Below are 19,255 nucleotides of genomic sequence, written 5' to 3' on the forward strand. Positions count from 1 at the left end.
TTTCTGTTCCAAAACCATGCTTATTTTAAGCATAAACACATGCAGCTCAAATAACTTTATGATACAGAAACCCGTTTTCACCTTAGGCTTAGGGGAGGCTCACTCCCTGTCCCCCTCTTCCTGCTTCCCTAGTGTCTGAAAGAGCGCCAGGGGAAGACGTCCTAGTTATCATTGTAAAAGACACAACAGGGAAGAAACTTTTAGAAAATTTTATTTAGAATTTGAAGAGAAATAAAAATTGCAATTTCCTACCCTTTATTGTGAAGTAAAGTCGCTGATTAACGCACCGTGTCCAGCCGGAGCCAATGACCGGCCAGCACCGTTGTGCCTTTGTCTACACTGGGTTCTTCTCACAGAAAAATGCGTCTCCATACTTCTTCTTGGACCATCTTGCTGCCACCCCATCGTCCTTACTCATTCAGCTGGCAAAGCAGAGCAGATCCCTTGGCTATCCAGTAATCATTTGGTTTATGGGATGGTAAGAGGATTGTCACCACAAAGTTGGTTGAATGGCCTAGTTAAAGAGAAGAAATCTGTTAAAGGAATTCTCCCATAGTGGGAAGATTTAAGTACAAAATCTGGAAGGCTTGTTCTCTGTGTGACTTTGGACAAGTCTCTGTACGTGTGTGGGCCCCAATTTCTCCATCCTTAAAAGAGGCCACTGAGGTTTCCTCTCCAGGCCTCAGCTTCCTCATTTGTAAAGTGAATGGATTGGACCAGATGACTTCTGAGGTCCTCAGCTCTGACATTTGATGATTGTAAATATTCCTCTGACCCAGGATTCAGGCAGAGATTTTTTCCCGAGTCTGGGGTGCTCGGCAGTCATCCACCTGTGGGACTGAGCACAGACCACTGTTGTTAAGTGCTGGGGATACAAAAAAAAAAAGGTAAAAGGCAGTCCCTGCCCTCCAGGGGCTTACAATCTAATGGAGAAGACGACATGTAAATATATACAAAAGCTCTATGTGCCTTCTCTTTGCTGACCTGAATTTATGCTGCCTTTCCTATGACTATTAAACTCTTTGGAATTCATAATAAAAACTCCAGGACCCCAGTAGCTTCTGGGCAGATATAGAATCATAAAAGGAGAGGAAACATTTTGGTTTCTGGGTAGGGCCCCAAGCTAAGAGTGGATTTTGTTGTTTGCTTTTTGGTTTTTTCCTTATGAGGTGTCAGTGAAGTGAAAGCTTCCCTTTTTCCATTTCTTCCCGGGAGCAAAACTTGAACAATGAAAGAGGAAGCTGGCCCTTCCCCCTGAAGACTTTTGGTTTACTCATTCTCTGGTTTGGCAGACCCTGTGAAACCAAAGGTGCCAACAGGCCCTCCCTGAACCCTGCAGAAAAGATGAATTATGGTCTGAAAAAGTGTGATTGGAAGGAATGAAATCCCTATTTTTTTTTTTTTTGGCTTCACCATGATTCAATTCAATTCAATGAGGAGAGTGCTGGAGTTGGAGACCAGAAGACCTGAATGCAGAATCTGCCTCAGTCAAATCCTTAGGTGTATGACTGTGGAAAGTCACTTTCTCTTTTTTAGACTCAGTTTCCTCATCTGTAAAATGGAGATAATAATACCACCAACTTCCCAAGGTTGTTATAGCAATCGAATGAGATATTTGTAAAGCATTTTGCAAACTATAAAGCACTGTATAAATGCCAGCTATGATTCTAACTCAATAAATGTTTGCTGGATTTTTGGGGCGGTGTTTGCAGATGGATGGTCTGTCAATGATTTTATCAGTAAGAGGAACTTCCAATATAGACAGTCCTCTACCCAGGCAGATCAGTATCTGTTCTACAGTTTATTATGTGGAGAGTTGCCTGGGGGCACTGAGATGTTAAGTGATTTCCCCAGGGTCACACAGCCAGTAAGAGTCAAAAGCTGCACTTGAACCCAGCTCTCTATCCATCCATTTTGTGTGTTAGAATAGCAATATGATGTGTGCTTTCACAGGTAAAAGACACTTCTAGATGAGGAAATTCCTTCCACCAACGAAGATAGTGTCTTCTCTGTTACTTCAAGTCTCAGAGAGTAGCTTGGGGGTACTGAGAACTTAAGTGGTTTGGCCAGAGTCTGGACTTGAACCCCGGATTTCTTGACTCCCAGGCTGCCTTTCTAACCATTAGGACACACTGCTTCCCTAGTGTTCCAGCAGGGCTACCTGCCTGTCAAACACAGCTTTGTCTTAGCTGAATTTGCTGTCTGTTGGTTTACTCTAGAAGCTGGTTTGATTTTTGTAATTGCGTTGTCTTTGGTCATTTTATTAAAAGAACACAAACTACAGATCTTGTTGATTTTTCCCTTTTTTTTTTTTTTTAACTTCTCAATTTCATCCCCTCAACTGGGGGGCTGGATAACTCTTGTTCAAACGGTCGAGGTACCAGGTTATGCCAATTTTAGTGTGGTAAGACTACAGGAAGAGGGAGGCAGGATTTCTCATCCCAGAGCTCAAATCCTACTAAGCAATTCCAGCCTGAGAGAGACCTAGAGGCAGGACCAGACTTTAAGGATGCTTTAACTAGGTAGCACAGTGAATAGACTGCCAGGCTTGGAGTCGGGAAGACCTGAATTCAAATCCATTCTGAGACACTAGCTGTGAGGCTCTGGGCAAGTCACTTCACCCTGTTTGCCTCAGTTTCCTCTTCTGTTAAATGAATGGAGACGGAAATGGTGAAGCACTTTAGTAACTTTGTCAAGAAAATCCCAAATGGGGTCACAAAGAATAGGACGTGACTGAAAAACAACTAAACAGCAACCAGATTTCTTCTGACATCACTGAAATGCAACAGAGTGTTGAGGGTCCCCCGAACGCATGGTTAACAAGAGGTAATGACTGGAATACCCAAGAACCAGGTCCTTCAGACTGTCGACCTTTCAGTGATCCATGAAGCTTAATCATGCAAGTGGTTTCAGATTCCCCCAATCCTGGTTCTCTTCCTCCACCTAGTGGAATTCGGAGGATCTTGGACAGCCCAAGGACCGAGGGACCGATTTCAAGCGACAGATTGTCGAGACTGGAAGAGCCCATCGAGATTTTGTGCCTCAACCTTCTCATTTAAAAAATGGGAAGATGGAGGCGCTGATGAGGGACGTGTCTTGGCCAAATTCAATCAGTCACATGGTGAAAGATCTGGGACTAGAACAAACCCAGGAGTCCTGACGGCTTGTGTGTCTCCTGTTCTTTCCACGACACCATAATGTCCTTTGTCGTGAGCCGCAAGGGTGGGTAAGTATTTAATGCAGTCCCGGGAGAGTCAATGGAGTTACTGAAAGTCTTCAGAAAAGGGTGAAGGAAACTAAAGCTAGGACTTTTTATTGGTCTCGATCTGGACTTCATTAGTGTAGAGATTTCTGGGGGAGGAAATTCACCGCACCACACAGTAGGTGCTTAATAAATGCATATTGACTTGACACAACCACAGACACAAGTCATCCCTTCTCTGCACCTTATCATTCCGGAGGGTGTTCTGGGGCACTGAGGGGTTTGCAACCCAGCCAGTTGGTGTCACAGGTGGGACTTGAGCTCAGGTCTTCCTGCCTGAGACTCGATCTCTATTCTCTGCCCCATGCTGCCTTTCCAGCCTAGGATGGTGGACCTTGAAAATGGTCTGAATGAAAAGCCAAATTCCAGAAACTGCTTTGAATTCCAGGTATCACTTTTGAGACCTCTAGGATTAAAAATACCATGATTCAGGCCCAGGGGATCCACGTACAGCTAGCAGGCCTAGAGCCTCACAGCCTGGCCTCACAAAACAGTTTGGAGAAAACAAGACAATGTTTTCTTGAAAGGGATGGCTTGAATTTAGACATTCGTGCTATGCACTCCAATTGTGCATGTGTGTTTCCGAGTATTGGTAGCTGCAGGGAGACATGGTATGAGCAACAGGTCATTACTGCCTAGGTGACAAGGTGGCTGCTTACTCTCTAGGGCCATGATGGAAGCCTAGCTTTCTGAGCTCCTATCTTCCCAGCCTGGAAAGGGATAGTGACTAGACCCTAATGTTTCACTGGCACAGGAGCTCTCAGGTGGGGAAACTTCCTCCATCAATCACAGCTGATATCTTCTCCTTCACTTACAGACTTAGTTATCTAGAGCATGAAGAGTTTGGTGGCTTGCCCAGGTCACCAAGGCCCAGGTCCACAGCTTCCTGGCTTTGAGGCCAATACTCTATACACCAAGCCATGTGCCTAAAGGTGATGCAACCGGAAATCGGCTGTAAGTTTCTCAGCCTGGGTTCTTAAATATAATCTTTTAGGTTATGCATTAGGATAGGAGGGCCTGCCTCTCACAGACTGGGAAATGGGAGCTATCCCCAGCCTGTCTGCAGCTCCCTGGGAAAGGTTAGAGGGATTGTGGAGATGGCCAGCATGTGGCCCTAGAAGAAAGAGGGCCCAGACCTAACAGCCATGGGGATCTCTTGCATGTACTCCAGTTGGGCAGTGTGGATGGTATGTGCAGCATTTGCAGTTAGCAGACTGAAGAGCTAAGAGAGGAAGAAACTAAGTCACCTTGGTAAAAGCCCCAGGAGGCATCTGCGTCACCCAAGTGGAACTGTGGGTGATTGTACCATGGTGGATGAGCCTGGCCTTCTCTCTCTCTGACAGCTTGCTTCTCTTCTTAGCAAACTACAAATTCCAGTGTCTTGACAGGTGGGCAAGCAAGCAACAATTATGCCAACTTGCTGGGGAGAGCTAGCAATTTGGTAAGGGACAAATTCAGGGGCATTGCTGAGGTTGTTTAACCAGGGCTCAGCAAGACACCTACAGTGGAAAAAAGCAGACTCGGGTGATCAATAAGGAATCAAAGGGTTACAGGAATGGTTACAAAAGATGACCTAGGGCCAGTCCCCAAGACAACCCAGGGGGACAGATGTCTCCTCATCGATGCTGAGACAGTCAGAGTGTCGATGGTGATAATGATAAGAAACTGGCAAATCGATCCCACAGTAGCTAATTACAGCATTGCAGGAATGTGTCACTCACACCTTTGGGGATTTAGAAATGCATATGCTTTTATTTTAATTTATTTATTATTTCTTTTTTAGTTTAAATTATTTTTTAAAATTTTGTATAACGATTTTTAACTTGGCTTTTTTTCAGCTCATGTAAGTCTTCCCAAGTTTTTCTTTTTTTTCTTTTCACAGCTAATTTTTTTTAAATTTTTTTATTTTAGATTCAAGGGTCAGAACACAAATACAGAGCAGAGAAAAGAAACAAAAACAAATCATAAACTTAAATACAAAGAAAGAAGAAAAACATGTCATGTGCATAGCAGAACATGAGAGAATTCAAAATTTATAACAATAATTTCCATTTCAATAAAGCCTATGTGATAAATAATACTCATTGTGTTGAGAACTGTCCATCTTGTCTTTACTTCCTTGTAAGTTTTCTTTTGTTCTTTGCTGTGTATTTTTTTATTCTGTTCTTTTTTCCCTCCCCACCTCCCGGAAGGCTACAATAAAGTTTAGATATGTTTCTCTATAACGATAGATATGTACATACACATACACACATATGTAGACACATACTTTTCCAAACATACTTCACTCCTGATCTTTGCTGAAATGCATATGCTTTGAGGCAGGTAGGGTGGCATAATGGATAGAGTGCTGGGCTTGGAATCGGGAAGCTGTGAATTTGAATTTGGCCTCAGACACTTAGTAGCTGTGTGACCAGGGGCTTGCCACTTGTCCTTTCTCACTCTCAGTTTTCCCATTTCTAAAATGGAGATGATAATAATAGTGCCCTCATTCTAGGGGTGTTATGAGCATCTGGTGAGACATTATATGTAAAACACTTTGCAAGCCTTAGGTTTATATGAGTGTTGGCTCTTATACTTAGAAACCAGGAGTGATCATAGTGGGGGTGAGGAACATGTGTCTTACAAGACTAGGGTCATGGGGAGTTGCTTTGTGCCACTGGGAACCTCCGAGCAGGTGTAAGTGTCTGACTAAATCCAGGGCTCTGCTCTCAAGAATGACACAGGACACAGCAGAGACATGTGGGCCCAGAGAATCACTACTGTCACATGAGAAAGGCAGCATGGTGAGAGATGTCCAGGGAGGTCCAACCCATTGGAAGGGGTCATGGGTAATTCCAAAGGCTCCATTTCAATAGACAAAAGGAAAGTTACAAAATCTCAGACCCATAAGCATCATAGATGAAGAAAAAGCAAAACTATCTCTTGCTCTCAAGGAGCATGCATTCTAATGGGAGGAATAAATATAAATTCATTTATAAATATCATTGAATTCAGAGTAACCTTTTGTTACTATTTATTTTCTCCTCTCAACCAGTAGACACCAACATTGCAACTATAATCACATGAAGAGGAAATCTATAATTTCTTTTTTTAGTTCAGGTGAAGTTGGGAAGCAATGGTGTGCTAGAAAGGGTATTATACTTGGGGGCAACCCTGACACTTCTTATCTTAGATTTAGAGCTTGGAGTGGGGGCCTTAGTTATCATCAGGTCCAACCCCCTTATTTTATGAATTGGTAAATTGAAGCCCAGATAAGTGCCTAAGGTCACACAGGTTGAGTGGGCACCGATAACAAGCTCTGCTATGTCAATATGTCAATAACGTGCTCCAGCAACGTCTGAATTCTGGCTAATCTCTGTGTTAATACAGTCCAAGGATTTGGACAATGTTCCTTATTGGTAGAAAGCAGAGAAACTTACACTAAAATACTATTATTGATCTGGCAGTTTGCACTTTGAGTAGCTGGGTGGGATATTGTTTTAAGTCCTGATAATGGGCCACCTGCCACATTTGTGATTTTAAGGATGGAACTGGCTTCCTATGACTTTCCAACTGGCCTCTGCCCATTCCTTATAGCCTGGAAATTTTCTTAGTTTTCATGGATCTCAGGACTTAGAGCTGGCAGAGGTTTAGAGAAGATCCAATCCAACCTTTCATTTAACACATGAGGAAACAAAGACTTGTGTGAAGGGTGGAAAGCAACAATATTTGGATTCGAACCCAGGTCCTCTGTCTCCAAGTTCAGGAGTTTTGCTACTCTACCATTGTCCTGCTGGCAATAATGGAAGCCAGGTAGTAATAATGATGATGCTGCTGTTGTGGACGAGGATAGCACATAGTGTTTTAAGGGTATAAAGTACTTTAAAAATGATCTCATTTGATACTCATAACAACCCTGGCAGGTAGATGTCATTATCCCCATTTTATGTATGAAAAAACAGAGGCAAATAGAGGTTAGGCGACTCTCTTAGGGGCTACCTTTGACCTCAGGTCTTCCTGTCTTCAGGCCCAGCACCAAGTGCACTATGGCACCACCTAGCCAGTAGAGACTGGAATTATCCCATTATTTCAGACACTGACTTTTGGGGGTACTCTGTGGGAAAGTTATTTACATACAACATTCAGGGAACATTTTGTATTGAGGTTACAACGTTCTTACCAGTGGTGGAGAGAGTCCCGGCGCGGGCTCCAGTCTTGTAGAGTGGAGAGTGATACAGCGAGGGCATGGGCTCATAGTTCTGATGAGGCTCGAAATGCACCACGGGCAGCATGGGGTTCATCTGTCCAGGCAAAGCATCTTCTATGACCATGTTGGTATCATCCCAGCGCGAAGCATCCATGAACATTCCGTGCACTAACACGCCGTCCTCAGGAGATGGCAGCTGAGAGGGAAACAGACGCACAGAAACCCGACTGGTGCTTTTCTGGAGGCAGGACCTTGGACAGCAAGCATTTATTAAGCGCCTATTTATTAAGCCTATTGGGCTGCCAACTAGCATTCACTGGGCACTTACTACGTGCCGGGCACTGGGCTAAGTGCTGGGGTTACAAAGAAATGCAACAACAGCATCTACAAAAAATCAGACAAAACAAAAAGTCCCTGAGCTCGCCAGGACCTCATTGGGGGCCAGACATCAGGCAACGTTCTGGGAATATAAATGCAGTGAAGGAAGCAAATCCCTAATCACGAGGAGGACAACATCTCCCTGTCTCTGTCTTTCTCTTCTCTGTCTCTCTTCTCTCTATTCCTCTCTCTCTCTGTGTCTTTGTCTCTCCTCTCCCTCCTTCCCCTCCTCTCTCTCATTTGGGTGAGATGTATTTTTATATCTATATATCTGTCTGTCTATCTATCTGGAGTTTGGGTGAGACAACATGTTTATCTCTGACTACCTCATATATAGATGTGTATAAATGTATGTGTACATGTTCACACATATGTATAGAGTATACATTTGCATATGCACACTCATGCAAATACACAAACATGCATGCATTTATAAATAACATGGAATGTACATGTCTCTCTGTATATGTGTAAACATAATAAACACAAAGCCACCAAATACAGGATAGCGTGGGAGGGAAGGCCCTCGCTGTCGGAGGCGATTAGGACAGTCTTCATGCAGATGGTGGTTCCTGAGCTGCGTCCTAAAGACCGGGTCTTTATGACATCATTATGAGAAGGGAGGGCGTCCCAAGCATGGGTCACAGCCACTGCAAAGGCCTGAACACGGGAGATGGATCATCCTGAGTGAGGAACAGAGAGAAGGCCAGTTTGGAAGGATTGTAGTGTGTATGTGTGCGTGCACCACTACATGTGTATAGTATGTATGTCCACACATGTGCATACATGTCCATCGGTGTGTGCATGCATGCGTATGTGTACCTGTATTATATTGCACATATGCATGTCCGTGCATCTGTGTGTGTGCGTGCGTGTGCATAGATGTGTGTATGTCCATCCCTTTGTGTGTGCTGTGTGTGGGTACTATCCCTTGAGCTAGATACCTAGGTTGGGATCAAGTTGTGAAGGGTTTTCAAAGCTAAAATATAGGGCCTTCTATTTGACCCTCAAGGCAATAGAGAATCACTAAGGCTGGCCATGGAGGAGTCAGACATGGGTGAGACATGTCTTTTTTATATCTGCTGAAGGTGGCAGTGTGTGGGATGGACTGGAGTGGGGGACACGAGCTAGGAAGAACACCTAGGAGGCTACTGAACAAATCTAGGTGAGAGGTAACAGAGGTCTGGACTGAGATGGACAAGTGAAGAGAAAGGGGAGGGGGTGCAAGAGATCTCATGGAGGGGAAAACGGCAAGACTTGGCCATTGACTGACTAAGTGGTATGAGAGAGCGTGAAGAGTCACGAATAATACAGAAGTTATGAACCTGGGAGGCTGGAAAGATGGGGGTGCCTTCAACAGAGATAGTTTGGAAGAAGGGAGAGTTTTTTGGGGAAAGATAATGAGTTCAGTTTGAACATGTTGAGTTAGAAATGTGACTTCCTCTTTGAGCCTCAGTTTCCCCATCTGTAAAATGAGGGAGTTGGACGATATGATCTCTAAGATCTCTTCCAACTCCAATGAACAAGTCTGTGTATTGAAAGGAAGAAGGCCAGATGAGCAGTTGTCTGGAGCCATATTAAATAGGGACAGCTAGGAAGTGAAGTGGATACAGCTTTGGGCCTGGAGTCAGAGAGACCTGAGTTCAAATCCAACCTCAGACACTTCCTAGCTGTGTGACCCTGGGCAAGTCACTTAACCCTGTTTGCTTCAGTTTCTACATCTGTAAAATGGACTGGAGAAGGAAATGGCAAACCACTCTTGCATCTTTGCCAAGGAAACCTCTCAAAATATGGTCACAAAGAGTCAGGCATGACTGAAAAAATGACTCAGTAACAACATATAAAATAGACAAGGTCAACACAAGGTCCTTTCTAATCCAATGGTCCCATGATTCAATGAAAATTCAATGAAAATGAGAATTGTGCACGAATATATTTAAGAAAATCACAGACTCTCAGCATTAGGAGGGATCTCTGAGGTCATCTGGTCCAGTGCCTTTAAGGACCCAAAGTTTCTCCCCATTCTTAATATAATAGTCTCCTGGTGATCCTATGTGGCCATGAGCCATGAAACAACATAATATCGGAAGAATTAACAAAGGACAAAGGAGAGTGATGTGATAGGTAAGCAGCACAATGCATAATTTCAAGGGAAGAGGGCCATAAACGGTGCCACTGGACTGGAACAGGAAGGAAGTCCTAGAGAGAGACGGATAGGGGATGAACATGGTGTCAAGAGATCCAGGGGAAGGCTCCCAGTATTTTGGGTAGACCCGTGGTGAAGGATTTCTGGGAGGAGATGACCGAGTGTCATCGAGTGACAAGACTGGAAGGAGTGTGTGAGTTGGGATCTACACCACTGGAAAGAGAAGGCAAAAGCAGGGAAACATTGAATTACATGGGAAGGAACAAAGGAGATAATGTGAGTGACGTGCTCTGCTAGCCTTCAAGGACCATCCTCTTGTCCTCTATCACTATTATTAAAGGGTTAAGGTCCGGGGGTTCAGAAACCTGAGCCTAGTCCTGGCTTTACCTGTAATCCACACATTACTTCCTCTGCCTGTTTCTCAGTTTGTTCTTCTTCTTCTTCTTTGCTTTTTGGAGGGAAGTTGGGGTTAAGTGACTTGTCCAAGGTCACATGGCTAGTTTCTGTGTTAAGTGTTTGAGGTCGGATTTGAACTCAGGTCCTCCTGACTCCAGGGACAGTTTCACTGCGCCACCTACCTGCCCCTCAGTTTGCTCTTTTGTAAAGTGGATGGGTTACTACATTTTATACTCAGTCCAACTATAAACTCCCTGAGGGCAGGCTCTGTGTCTTACACATCTTTCTACTTTTCTCAGAATCTAAAACAGCACTCTGCACAAAGCAGGCACTAGAGAATTATTTTTGATGGATAAAGTTGGGGTTCTTAACCTGAGGCCTACAGAACCCCAAGGAGTCTATGAATAGATTTCAGGGGGTCCGTGAACTTGTATGGACAAAAAAAATCTGAATTTTCACTAACTTTTGGTTTCCTTTATAATCCTATGTGTATTATTTTAGCATTTAAAAATAGCCTTCTGACAAAGGATCCATAAGCTTCCTCAGACTGTCAAACATAGCTTAAGAACCTCTGAAAACAGACTGATGGAAGTGTGTGTGAATGGCACACAGCATCAGCTCACTGGCTCCTGGCTTCCTGCCTTCCCCAAGAGTAGCCAAGACATGACTGAGAAAGGCTCTCCCATTTTGTCTTTATCATCGGTACCTGTCTTTGCTGTGTCACTGAGGGTGGGATGGGGATGGATCAATGGAGGCCTGGAAATGACCATTAGGGGCCTTGGTCTTTGTGGTCTCTAAAGGCACATCTAGCTCTGATAGTGTGTGGTTCCATGTTACTGGTATGGGGACAAATATATTAGGCACTGAGGAGAATCCAAGGTCACCCCCAGAACTGGGTCTTCAGGGGTTCTGAATAGGCCTGGACAGACATTCTCAGGTTCCCAACTCCCTACTCAGTCTTACATCTTTTCTCCTGGTTCTAGATCAGTCTATAGTCTCTCCCAGGCTCTATGTCGGTAGTGTTCATACCTCCTTGTAAACAGTGTGGGGGAAGATGGTGGCATGTGAGAGTACAAAGGGTATTCTTTTGGAATCAGGAAGACCTGAGTTCAAAACCTGCTCCAGACAGAGAGAGAGAGAGAGAAAGACAGAAAGAGATACACACACAGAGAGAAACAGAGACAAAGAGAGAGAGACAGAGAGACAAAGAGACAGAGATACACACACAGAGACAGAGAGAGACAGGGAGACAGAAAGAGACAGAAAGCTGTCTCAGGGCCAGGAAGACCTGGGTTCAAGTCTTGACCCTGACACATACTGGCTGTATGACCTTGGGCAAGTCCCTTAACTGCTTGGAGTCCTCAGACTACTCTCTAAGATTCTTAAGTTGCAGAAAAAGGTGCTGACCTACACTGGCAGAGGGAGTTTTTCACAGGAAGCTCCCCGGACTGAGGAGATCATAGGTTCAGTTCCTATACTTATCCCTATGTGGTAGATTTTATCTATATATACATATATGCCCAGCTATTATCTATCAGTCTATGTATCATCTCTCTATCTCTAGCATCTATTTATCTCTAATATTTATAAATTAATCTATCATCTTTCACTCTAATATCCACCAATCTATAATTTATCATCTATCTGTTTCTATCAGTTATCAGTCTCTTTCTATCGATCTATCTCTATCCATTCATATCTATCTCTGTCTCTGTCTCTCCTCTATCAACACAATAATTTTCATAGGGCTTTGCCATTTGTCCAAGTCCTTTAATATCCCAATAGCTTTAACTACCTCCATGTCACAGAGGAGAAAACTGAAGGTCAGAGAAAACAAGCCCAGCTGACAGCAGAATTGGGAAGGGAACCCCCTGTTTTCTGACTCCTCACCAAGATCTCTTTCTACCATGCCACAGTGCCCTCAAACGGAGGCAGAGAAGCCCCAGATGGAGTAGGAGACCTCATACCTGGGACTCAGGTGTGTGTGTTACAACACAGAAGCAGCCCCAGCATAAGCATGAATGTACACAGTGGGCATAATTTGACCTACTCAGCACAAGTGGACTCAACAATATCTCTGGTCATCTGTGGCCCCCAGTCCAAGAGGGAATACCTCCACGTCCATAGGTAACTGCTGTCCGAACTGTATGGATTTGGATGCTTCAACAACTAATGCTTGGTCTCGGTAAGCAGGGATAACGTTATAGCAAAAGTTAAGTTCATCTATGGGTAAATTGTATTTCCGAGCATGGTTCTGCAGAGTTCCTGTGGGAGAAAAGTACAGGTAAGTCGACTCTTCTGCATTTTTCCTTCAGCCCACATTATCCTTTGGGGTTGCCCCTTTGTTGGTGGAGGCACCAATTGTGTGATTGGCTAAGAAATCACCATCAGTCAAATATCTCCCCCAGCAACTGGCCCCAAAGCCTGAGACTCCAGCCATTTGTGTGGAATCCACTTGAGTGAAAGCACTGTGGACTTTAGGTGGCCTTTCTGAAAATACCCCAATACATATGTATATGTAGTCACATGTATACATTATATATAAGATATCTTTACAGGTGTATATAATAACCATACATACATATGTGTGTATATGCATACATACACATATGTAATAGTATATATGTCTATATCTACTAGCACCTTCATGCCTTATGAGAGGCAGTAGGGTGGGCATTGTGCATAGAGAACTGGCAATTTCAGATCCCAACAGACTTGGGTTCAGCTCCTGCCTCTGATCCATATTGACTGTGTGACCCTGGGCAAGCCATCCTCATTGCTCTCTGGTAACCCTCTAATATAGGAATTCTTATCTTAGGGTCCATGAACTTGTTTTTTCGAAAAATATTTTGATAATTCTCTAATCCCATGTATTTTCTTTCATGTATTCAAAATATAATTCTGAGAAGGGGTCCACAGGCTTCACCAGACCAACAAAGGAGTCCAGGGCACAAAAAAGGGTTAAGACCCCTGTTTTAAAGGTAAGTTTTGTGACAAGCTGCATTATCAGGCAGGGAGTTCCCTATATCAGTGAAATCACAAGCCCATCTCTATCCCCAATAACATATTACCCATAATTAATTAATCAGAGGTTAGCAATCCAGTTGCTCATCTTCACTAGTATTGAGGAATGAGACTGTCCAGACAGGTTTGATCAAGGTGATGGTTTGGATGTGGGATGGGGAGGAGTGGAGGAAGGCCTAGATGGTGATGATGGTGATAGGTACTGGTGCTGGATGGTGGTCTGTGGTTAGACAGTCATGGCAGCAGTACTGGGGTATAAATATTGAAAAGGAGGTGTGTGCCCAGAAGGAGCAAGAAAGAAGGCATCAAAGAAAATCCTCTTTTACAAAAAGAAATCTGGCTTTGATTATCTACTTAGTGGTCACTTCCTGTCATTTGCAGAGGACTCAGAATTGGGAAGCTTAGGGTCTGCTAAATTGAAATATCTTATAGAAGTTCCCTGGTGCTGCCCTTGGGGGAACAAACATGATCACACTTTTTTTTTAGCCCTGTTCTCAGATTTTTTTTGTCCCTGATGTACTAAAGAAACGACTAAGAACATTCTCTGGGCCAATAGCCAGATCAGGAATGGAGGAGAATAGTTTTTGCCCGAGTTTGCTTTGATGTGGTTTAAAATTCTGGGGCTTGGATTATATTAGAGATTCCTATCCAAAAGTACAAGGTCCCAGAAAAGGGACTTTCTTGTTCTTCCCCAAGCTCTAGGTATCCTGAGGAGGGTCTGGATTTGGGAAGCTAAGGAAATTCCACTATTTATGGACTTCTCTCTTCTTAGATGAATTAAGAAATGGAACCTAGTGGCATCATAATTTTATAATGAAATGGAAACTCCTAAGGAGTCTGCCATGGGCTGGCCCTTCTACTCTTCTGGTTACTGGGAAAAAGAAAACCCGAACTTTTCTAACCAAACATTTTGCCTTATTCTCTGCACCTTTTCCTAGCCAGCTAATGTAGGCTATGTCCCTACATCTCTCTGAGTTTACTCCTTTGTTTCATCCCTCATCGAGGGGTGGGGGTGGGGGTAGGGGAATACGGTGGGAGTGGGGGACTGCAGGGGTGGGGGTGGGATGCGGGGTTGTGCTACAGAGGACCATTCCCACTCATAATTCTATGATTCTCTATTGATTCAGGACCTACTGGAAAACTTTAGGAAAAGTACTAGTACCTGTCAGAAATCCTTGAGGAAAAAAGAAACCAGAGATCCAGAAAGATTTGGGCTGTCCCCTTTTGAGCCACAGCTGAAAAGAGAAACAATGGAACAGATTTTTGGGAGCCTATATTCTATCAAAATCAAGGTCACTCGTGCCTAGACGACTAAGTTTCTCTTCTCTCCCTTCCAGGATGGTATCTTAACCAGTCTAGAGAATTGGTTATTAACGCAATAATCCCTAAAAATGGCCAAGAAGATAACAAAATTCCTATTAACAATACATTCTAGTATCTCTAAAACATTAGAATCAGGAAGACATATTCTGGTCACCAGCTTTAATACATAGATAATCAACAGTTACAATGGTTCAAGGTTGAAGTCAAGTGCCTAAAAGTATCCCTGAAAATCATTTGAGCATGGAATTCCCTATTTCTACTACAAGTCTATTGTATGTTGAACTTGTCCCCTTCCTTTGCTCCCAGCAAGAGTTAGTTAGAATTGAAACGATCCCCGAGTATGCAGTCTATCCTTCCATTTCTAACATTCTGTTCAGACAACCCTCTGGAACACCATCAGCTCAGCTCAGCTCAGCTCTCATTGGCTGAGGTTGCCTCAGTGACCTCTGATGACAGTTGCTTTTCAATAAATTATAGGTAATTAGAAGCACTGTGCTGTAGAGGACAGAGAAGTAGCTTTAGGGTCAAGACTAGCTCTGGGACCATGGGCAAAATCACTTAGTTCCGAGTGTTCCCAGGCCACTGTCTAAGGCTCTAAGTTACAAATTATCATCATGGGTGGGAGGCATTTCCATTCTGGAAATTCCCTACACAGAAAGAAACACAGATTTCCCCCCTTGTGCCTCACCCTCTCCCCAGTTGGTTAATAGGCATAACTCCAACCATGTTGCTAGTTTAGTAAATGGAAAGGGCAACTTTGCTCACATCCACAAAAGACGTCCTCAGGACAAGATCTTTGACCCAGGATGATAAAGGCTTTAGTGAAGGATATGCAGCATTGGACCACAATGTTGGAACCTGGTTGTTAAGGAAGCTATTGTACACTCTTTCCATTTCTTCAGACATGACAACAAAGCCGGCAATTGCTTTGTCGAGTGTTTCTAGGGAAGTCTGAAAGGAAAAACAAATGTTTACCTTAACACTCTCATGAAATGCAAATAGTGAATAAAAAATCCTCCAGTGGTAAGGCACAGTTGAAACAATGGGAACTTCTTTCTGATGAACACTGCACCTGGCAGTGTAAACTAAATCACACTCGCACACCTGCCACTCACCAGGATCTTGTGAATCCTAGCAGAGTATGAGGAAGCCCCGAGCAGCCAAGACATAAAGGTCGTGCCAGGAAGAACAAGTGGATCGAAGGTGGGAGGATCCAAGGATTAGGGTTAGGAGGGGTGGGAGAGGAGGTGAAGCAGAGGTAGGGAAAAGTGGGGAAGGGGGAGAAAACAGGGAGATGGGAGGGGCCAAACTCAGCCACTGAAACCAGAGGATTCAAAAGTCAACTAGTTCAGGGGTTCCTAACCAATTTTTTGTGTCACAGATTTCTTGGGAAGTCTGGTGAATTCTGGAGACTCCTCAGGATAATGTTGTTAAACAGAGAAAATTCATTGTTACAGAGGAAACCAATTATATTGAAATATGGTTGTCAACATTAAAAATAATTTACAGACCTCAGGTTAAGAACCCTGATCTAGCTGAATTTTGTAGATGATGAAACTGAGTCGTAGAGAGTTTAAGGGGCATGTTCAAAGTTACTAGGCATGTAAGTATCAGGCCTGGGATTTGAACACAGGAGGGAAGGAAAGAAACATGCACTTATTAAATGCTTACTATGTACCGGGCACTGTGCTAAGTATTTTATAAAAGTTATCTCATTTGATTCTCAGGACCACTCTGGGAGGTGGGTGCTACTATTATCCCCATCTTATACTTGAGAAAAATAAGGCAGGCAGAAGTTAAGTGACTTGCCCAGGGTCACACAGTTAGTGTCTGAGTCTGGATTTGAACTCAGGTCTTCCTGAGACCAGGCCCAATGCTCTAACCACTGAGAAACCAGGGCTTCTGATTCCAAATCCAGCAGTCTTGCTCCTCCTTGACTCTTTAGCTGCCACTGGTCACCAATGACACCTCCCTCTGTATTAATCTTGCATTTTTTCCAGGCTGTGTGTATGGAAAGTGCCACATCAGAAGTGGAAACCCTTAGACAAGACTCATCTTCAATGATGCTGTTGATGTTCTTTGTCCTCAGGACATTTCTATGAAGGCTGAAGTTTGACAAAGTCAGAGGCAGACGTGGGATCCTCACAGTGACATGTCTATCAGATGCACAGGGAGCAGACCTTCCAAAGCCTGCAGTCTGGATATTCGGGTGGTCAGGGTAGGATCCAGAATTCTCAGAACACAGTCCAGGAGTGTGGAGAATGTTTCACAACTGGCTTTCCAAAAACCACCGCTTTCAAGCTTAGTCTGCATTAGGAACATTTCCCCATCACTTTCTTAAATCCAGAAGTCAACAAAGCATCAGTCAAGCCCTGATGGGTAGCATTTGTTAATTTCTGAAGTCCAAATGCCCTCATTGAAAATTTAACAGTCTGTGGCACGCCCCTGTTGTGCTGTGAGACTTCCACGGGAAAGCGTAGCAGTAAGGTCTGGGGGACAAAATTTGGGTTGTGAGGATGGAGACTGAAATACAGTCTAACTTTAGGGCTGCAATCTTGGAGATTGTAGCCAGAGCCATTTTATACAATGTATCAGGAGGCAACAGGCTGCTCTGCAATGCCCATATTGACCAGCAGAGGGCAACAGAACCTGCCAGACTGCCAAATCCACAAAGCGGCCAAAATCTCTGTGGTGAAGAATGTCAACTTTCTTCAGAAAGAGCTGTCGCCAATGTTTTCGAGCGGAAAAACAGATGAGCTTCAGTGGCGGCTGAGGGCCTTTGATAAATCAGTGAGACCTGGGACCTCCAGTGGTGCAGATCACCACCCGTCTTCTGGCAGAAATTCTCTGGCACTGTTTTCTGGTGGCCACCATGCCAAAGGGTTTGGCGAAGAGGGTCCACAGCTGGAGGGGCACAGTTTCAGTGTATCTCTATAGCCCCCTACCATCAGTCACCCTGGTTGCTGACTCCATAGGTTCCTCAATGGATTCTACAGTGGATTCAACACGACATGCTTTTAATAAGTGTCCACCCTATGCAGGGCACCATGCAGGGTGCTAGAAGCTTAATTAGCTCAGTCTTTGTACTCAAAGAGATTATGGTCTAGTAAGGGAGACAAGACATGTACACAAATAACTATGATATAAATTGGACAATAAGTCCACATAAATAAAGTGCTATGGGAGACTGGAAGAGGGAAGGACGACTTCTAGCTCCAGTGATATATACTTGTTTTCCATTAGAATATTAACTCCTTGGGGAGGCTAGGTAAGAGCGCTGGCCCCAGAGTCAGGAGGACCCGGGATAGGTTCCAGCCTCAGATACTTAACAACCACACAAAAACAACTGGCCGTGTAACCTTGGGCAAGTTACTTAACCCCAATTGCTTAAAAAAAAAAAAAAGAATATTAACTCCTTGAAGGCAGGGATGGTTTCATTCTTTTTTTATATATATCTCCAACAGTTAGTACATAGTAGGTGCTTAATAAGTTAATAAGGTTAGAACTTGAGCTGAGCCTTGAAGGGAAAGATTTTAATAAGTGGAAGTGGGGGAAGAGAGAATGGCATCAATACAGGTCATGAATATGGGCCCCAATGCCCCTTCCTCCTGTTATGCTTTCTAGATCAGGAAAAGATGAGAGCTTGGCTGCATGGGCAGTAGAGTTGTGCATTTCACTGGGAACGTTAGCTTTGCTCCTGACTTCCTTGGAAGTTGAAGGGAATAAAACAGCTGGTGGCCATTAGGTCTTGCCCTCTGAGGGCTTCTATTTCAGGATTCAAAAGAATTTATTATTCTGAGGTAGGCACCTTTGGAAAACTCAAAACTCATTTTCTTCAATGTTCTCCAGGAAGATAGTGACCCCTTAAATAGCCATATCATCTTTGGCCCATTCATGCCATAGTGAAGTAAAAGGGCTCTGTATAATGGGAGATATGAAGGCAGACAGAAGCAACAGGCATAGTGAAACATCACCAGCCCAAAGGCCTTCTTTCTTCCTCCTCAGGTCATCAAAAAGTTCTGACCATCCCAGCGTGCCTTTGTGGTTGCTTGTGATTATCCCAGGGATCATAAGATGATGACCTTCTTTAAAAGGTCTGAATTTAGCTTCTATGAGAACACTGTGCAGCTTTAGAATTACAGTTTTCTCTTTCTTTTCTTTTCCTTGTCCATCCACCACCATTGAGTTGGGCTCCCTTTCATCTCTCCTGTACCTTTTTCTTCCTGGATTCCTTCCTGAATGATTTTATTAAAAAAAAAAAAATTCATGCAGAGGTCAAGTTTTAGATATGCTGAATCCGAATCGTATTGGAAGATAGAGATAGCCCACAGGCAGCTGGGAAGACAGAAATCGACCTTGGGTCACGGCTGGAGACATAAAATCCAAGTTAAATATTTAATTTGTTGATTATGTCTTATAAATGCTTAGCAACTCTGGGTGATTCCAATCCACACAGCCTACATACTTTTTTTTTTGAGCGAAGGCAAGGCAACTGGAATTAAGTGACTTGCCCAAGATCACACAGCTAGTAAGTCTG

General features: G+C 43.7%; 1 protein-coding gene across 1 annotated transcript in view; it reads right to left on the reverse strand.

The window, feature by feature from the left end:
• Window positions 1–410: 410 nt before the first annotated feature.
• Window positions 411–19,255, reverse strand: part of DNAH6 (dynein axonemal heavy chain 6) — a 252,951-nt gene continuing 234,106 nt past the window's right edge. The window contains exons 71-75 of the mRNA XM_069067144.1: window positions 15,484–15,669; window positions 14,558–14,630; window positions 12,485–12,636; window positions 7,425–7,647; window positions 411–514 (exon numbers count right to left, since the gene is read on the reverse strand). Coding sequence (XP_068923245.1) covers window positions 411–514; window positions 7,425–7,647; window positions 12,485–12,636; window positions 14,558–14,630; window positions 15,484–15,669 — 738 coding nt within the window. The remainder of the gene's footprint in view (window positions 515–7,424; window positions 7,648–12,484; window positions 12,637–14,557; window positions 14,631–15,483; window positions 15,670–19,255) is intronic.

This window comes from Petaurus breviceps, unplaced genomic scaffold (genome assembly GCF_028583685.1).
Source record: "Petaurus breviceps papuanus isolate PSGF00001 unplaced genomic scaffold, PetGlider_PUasm1.0 139, whole genome shotgun sequence".
Lineage (NCBI taxonomy): Eukaryota > Metazoa > Chordata > Mammalia > Diprotodontia > Petauridae > Petaurus > Petaurus breviceps.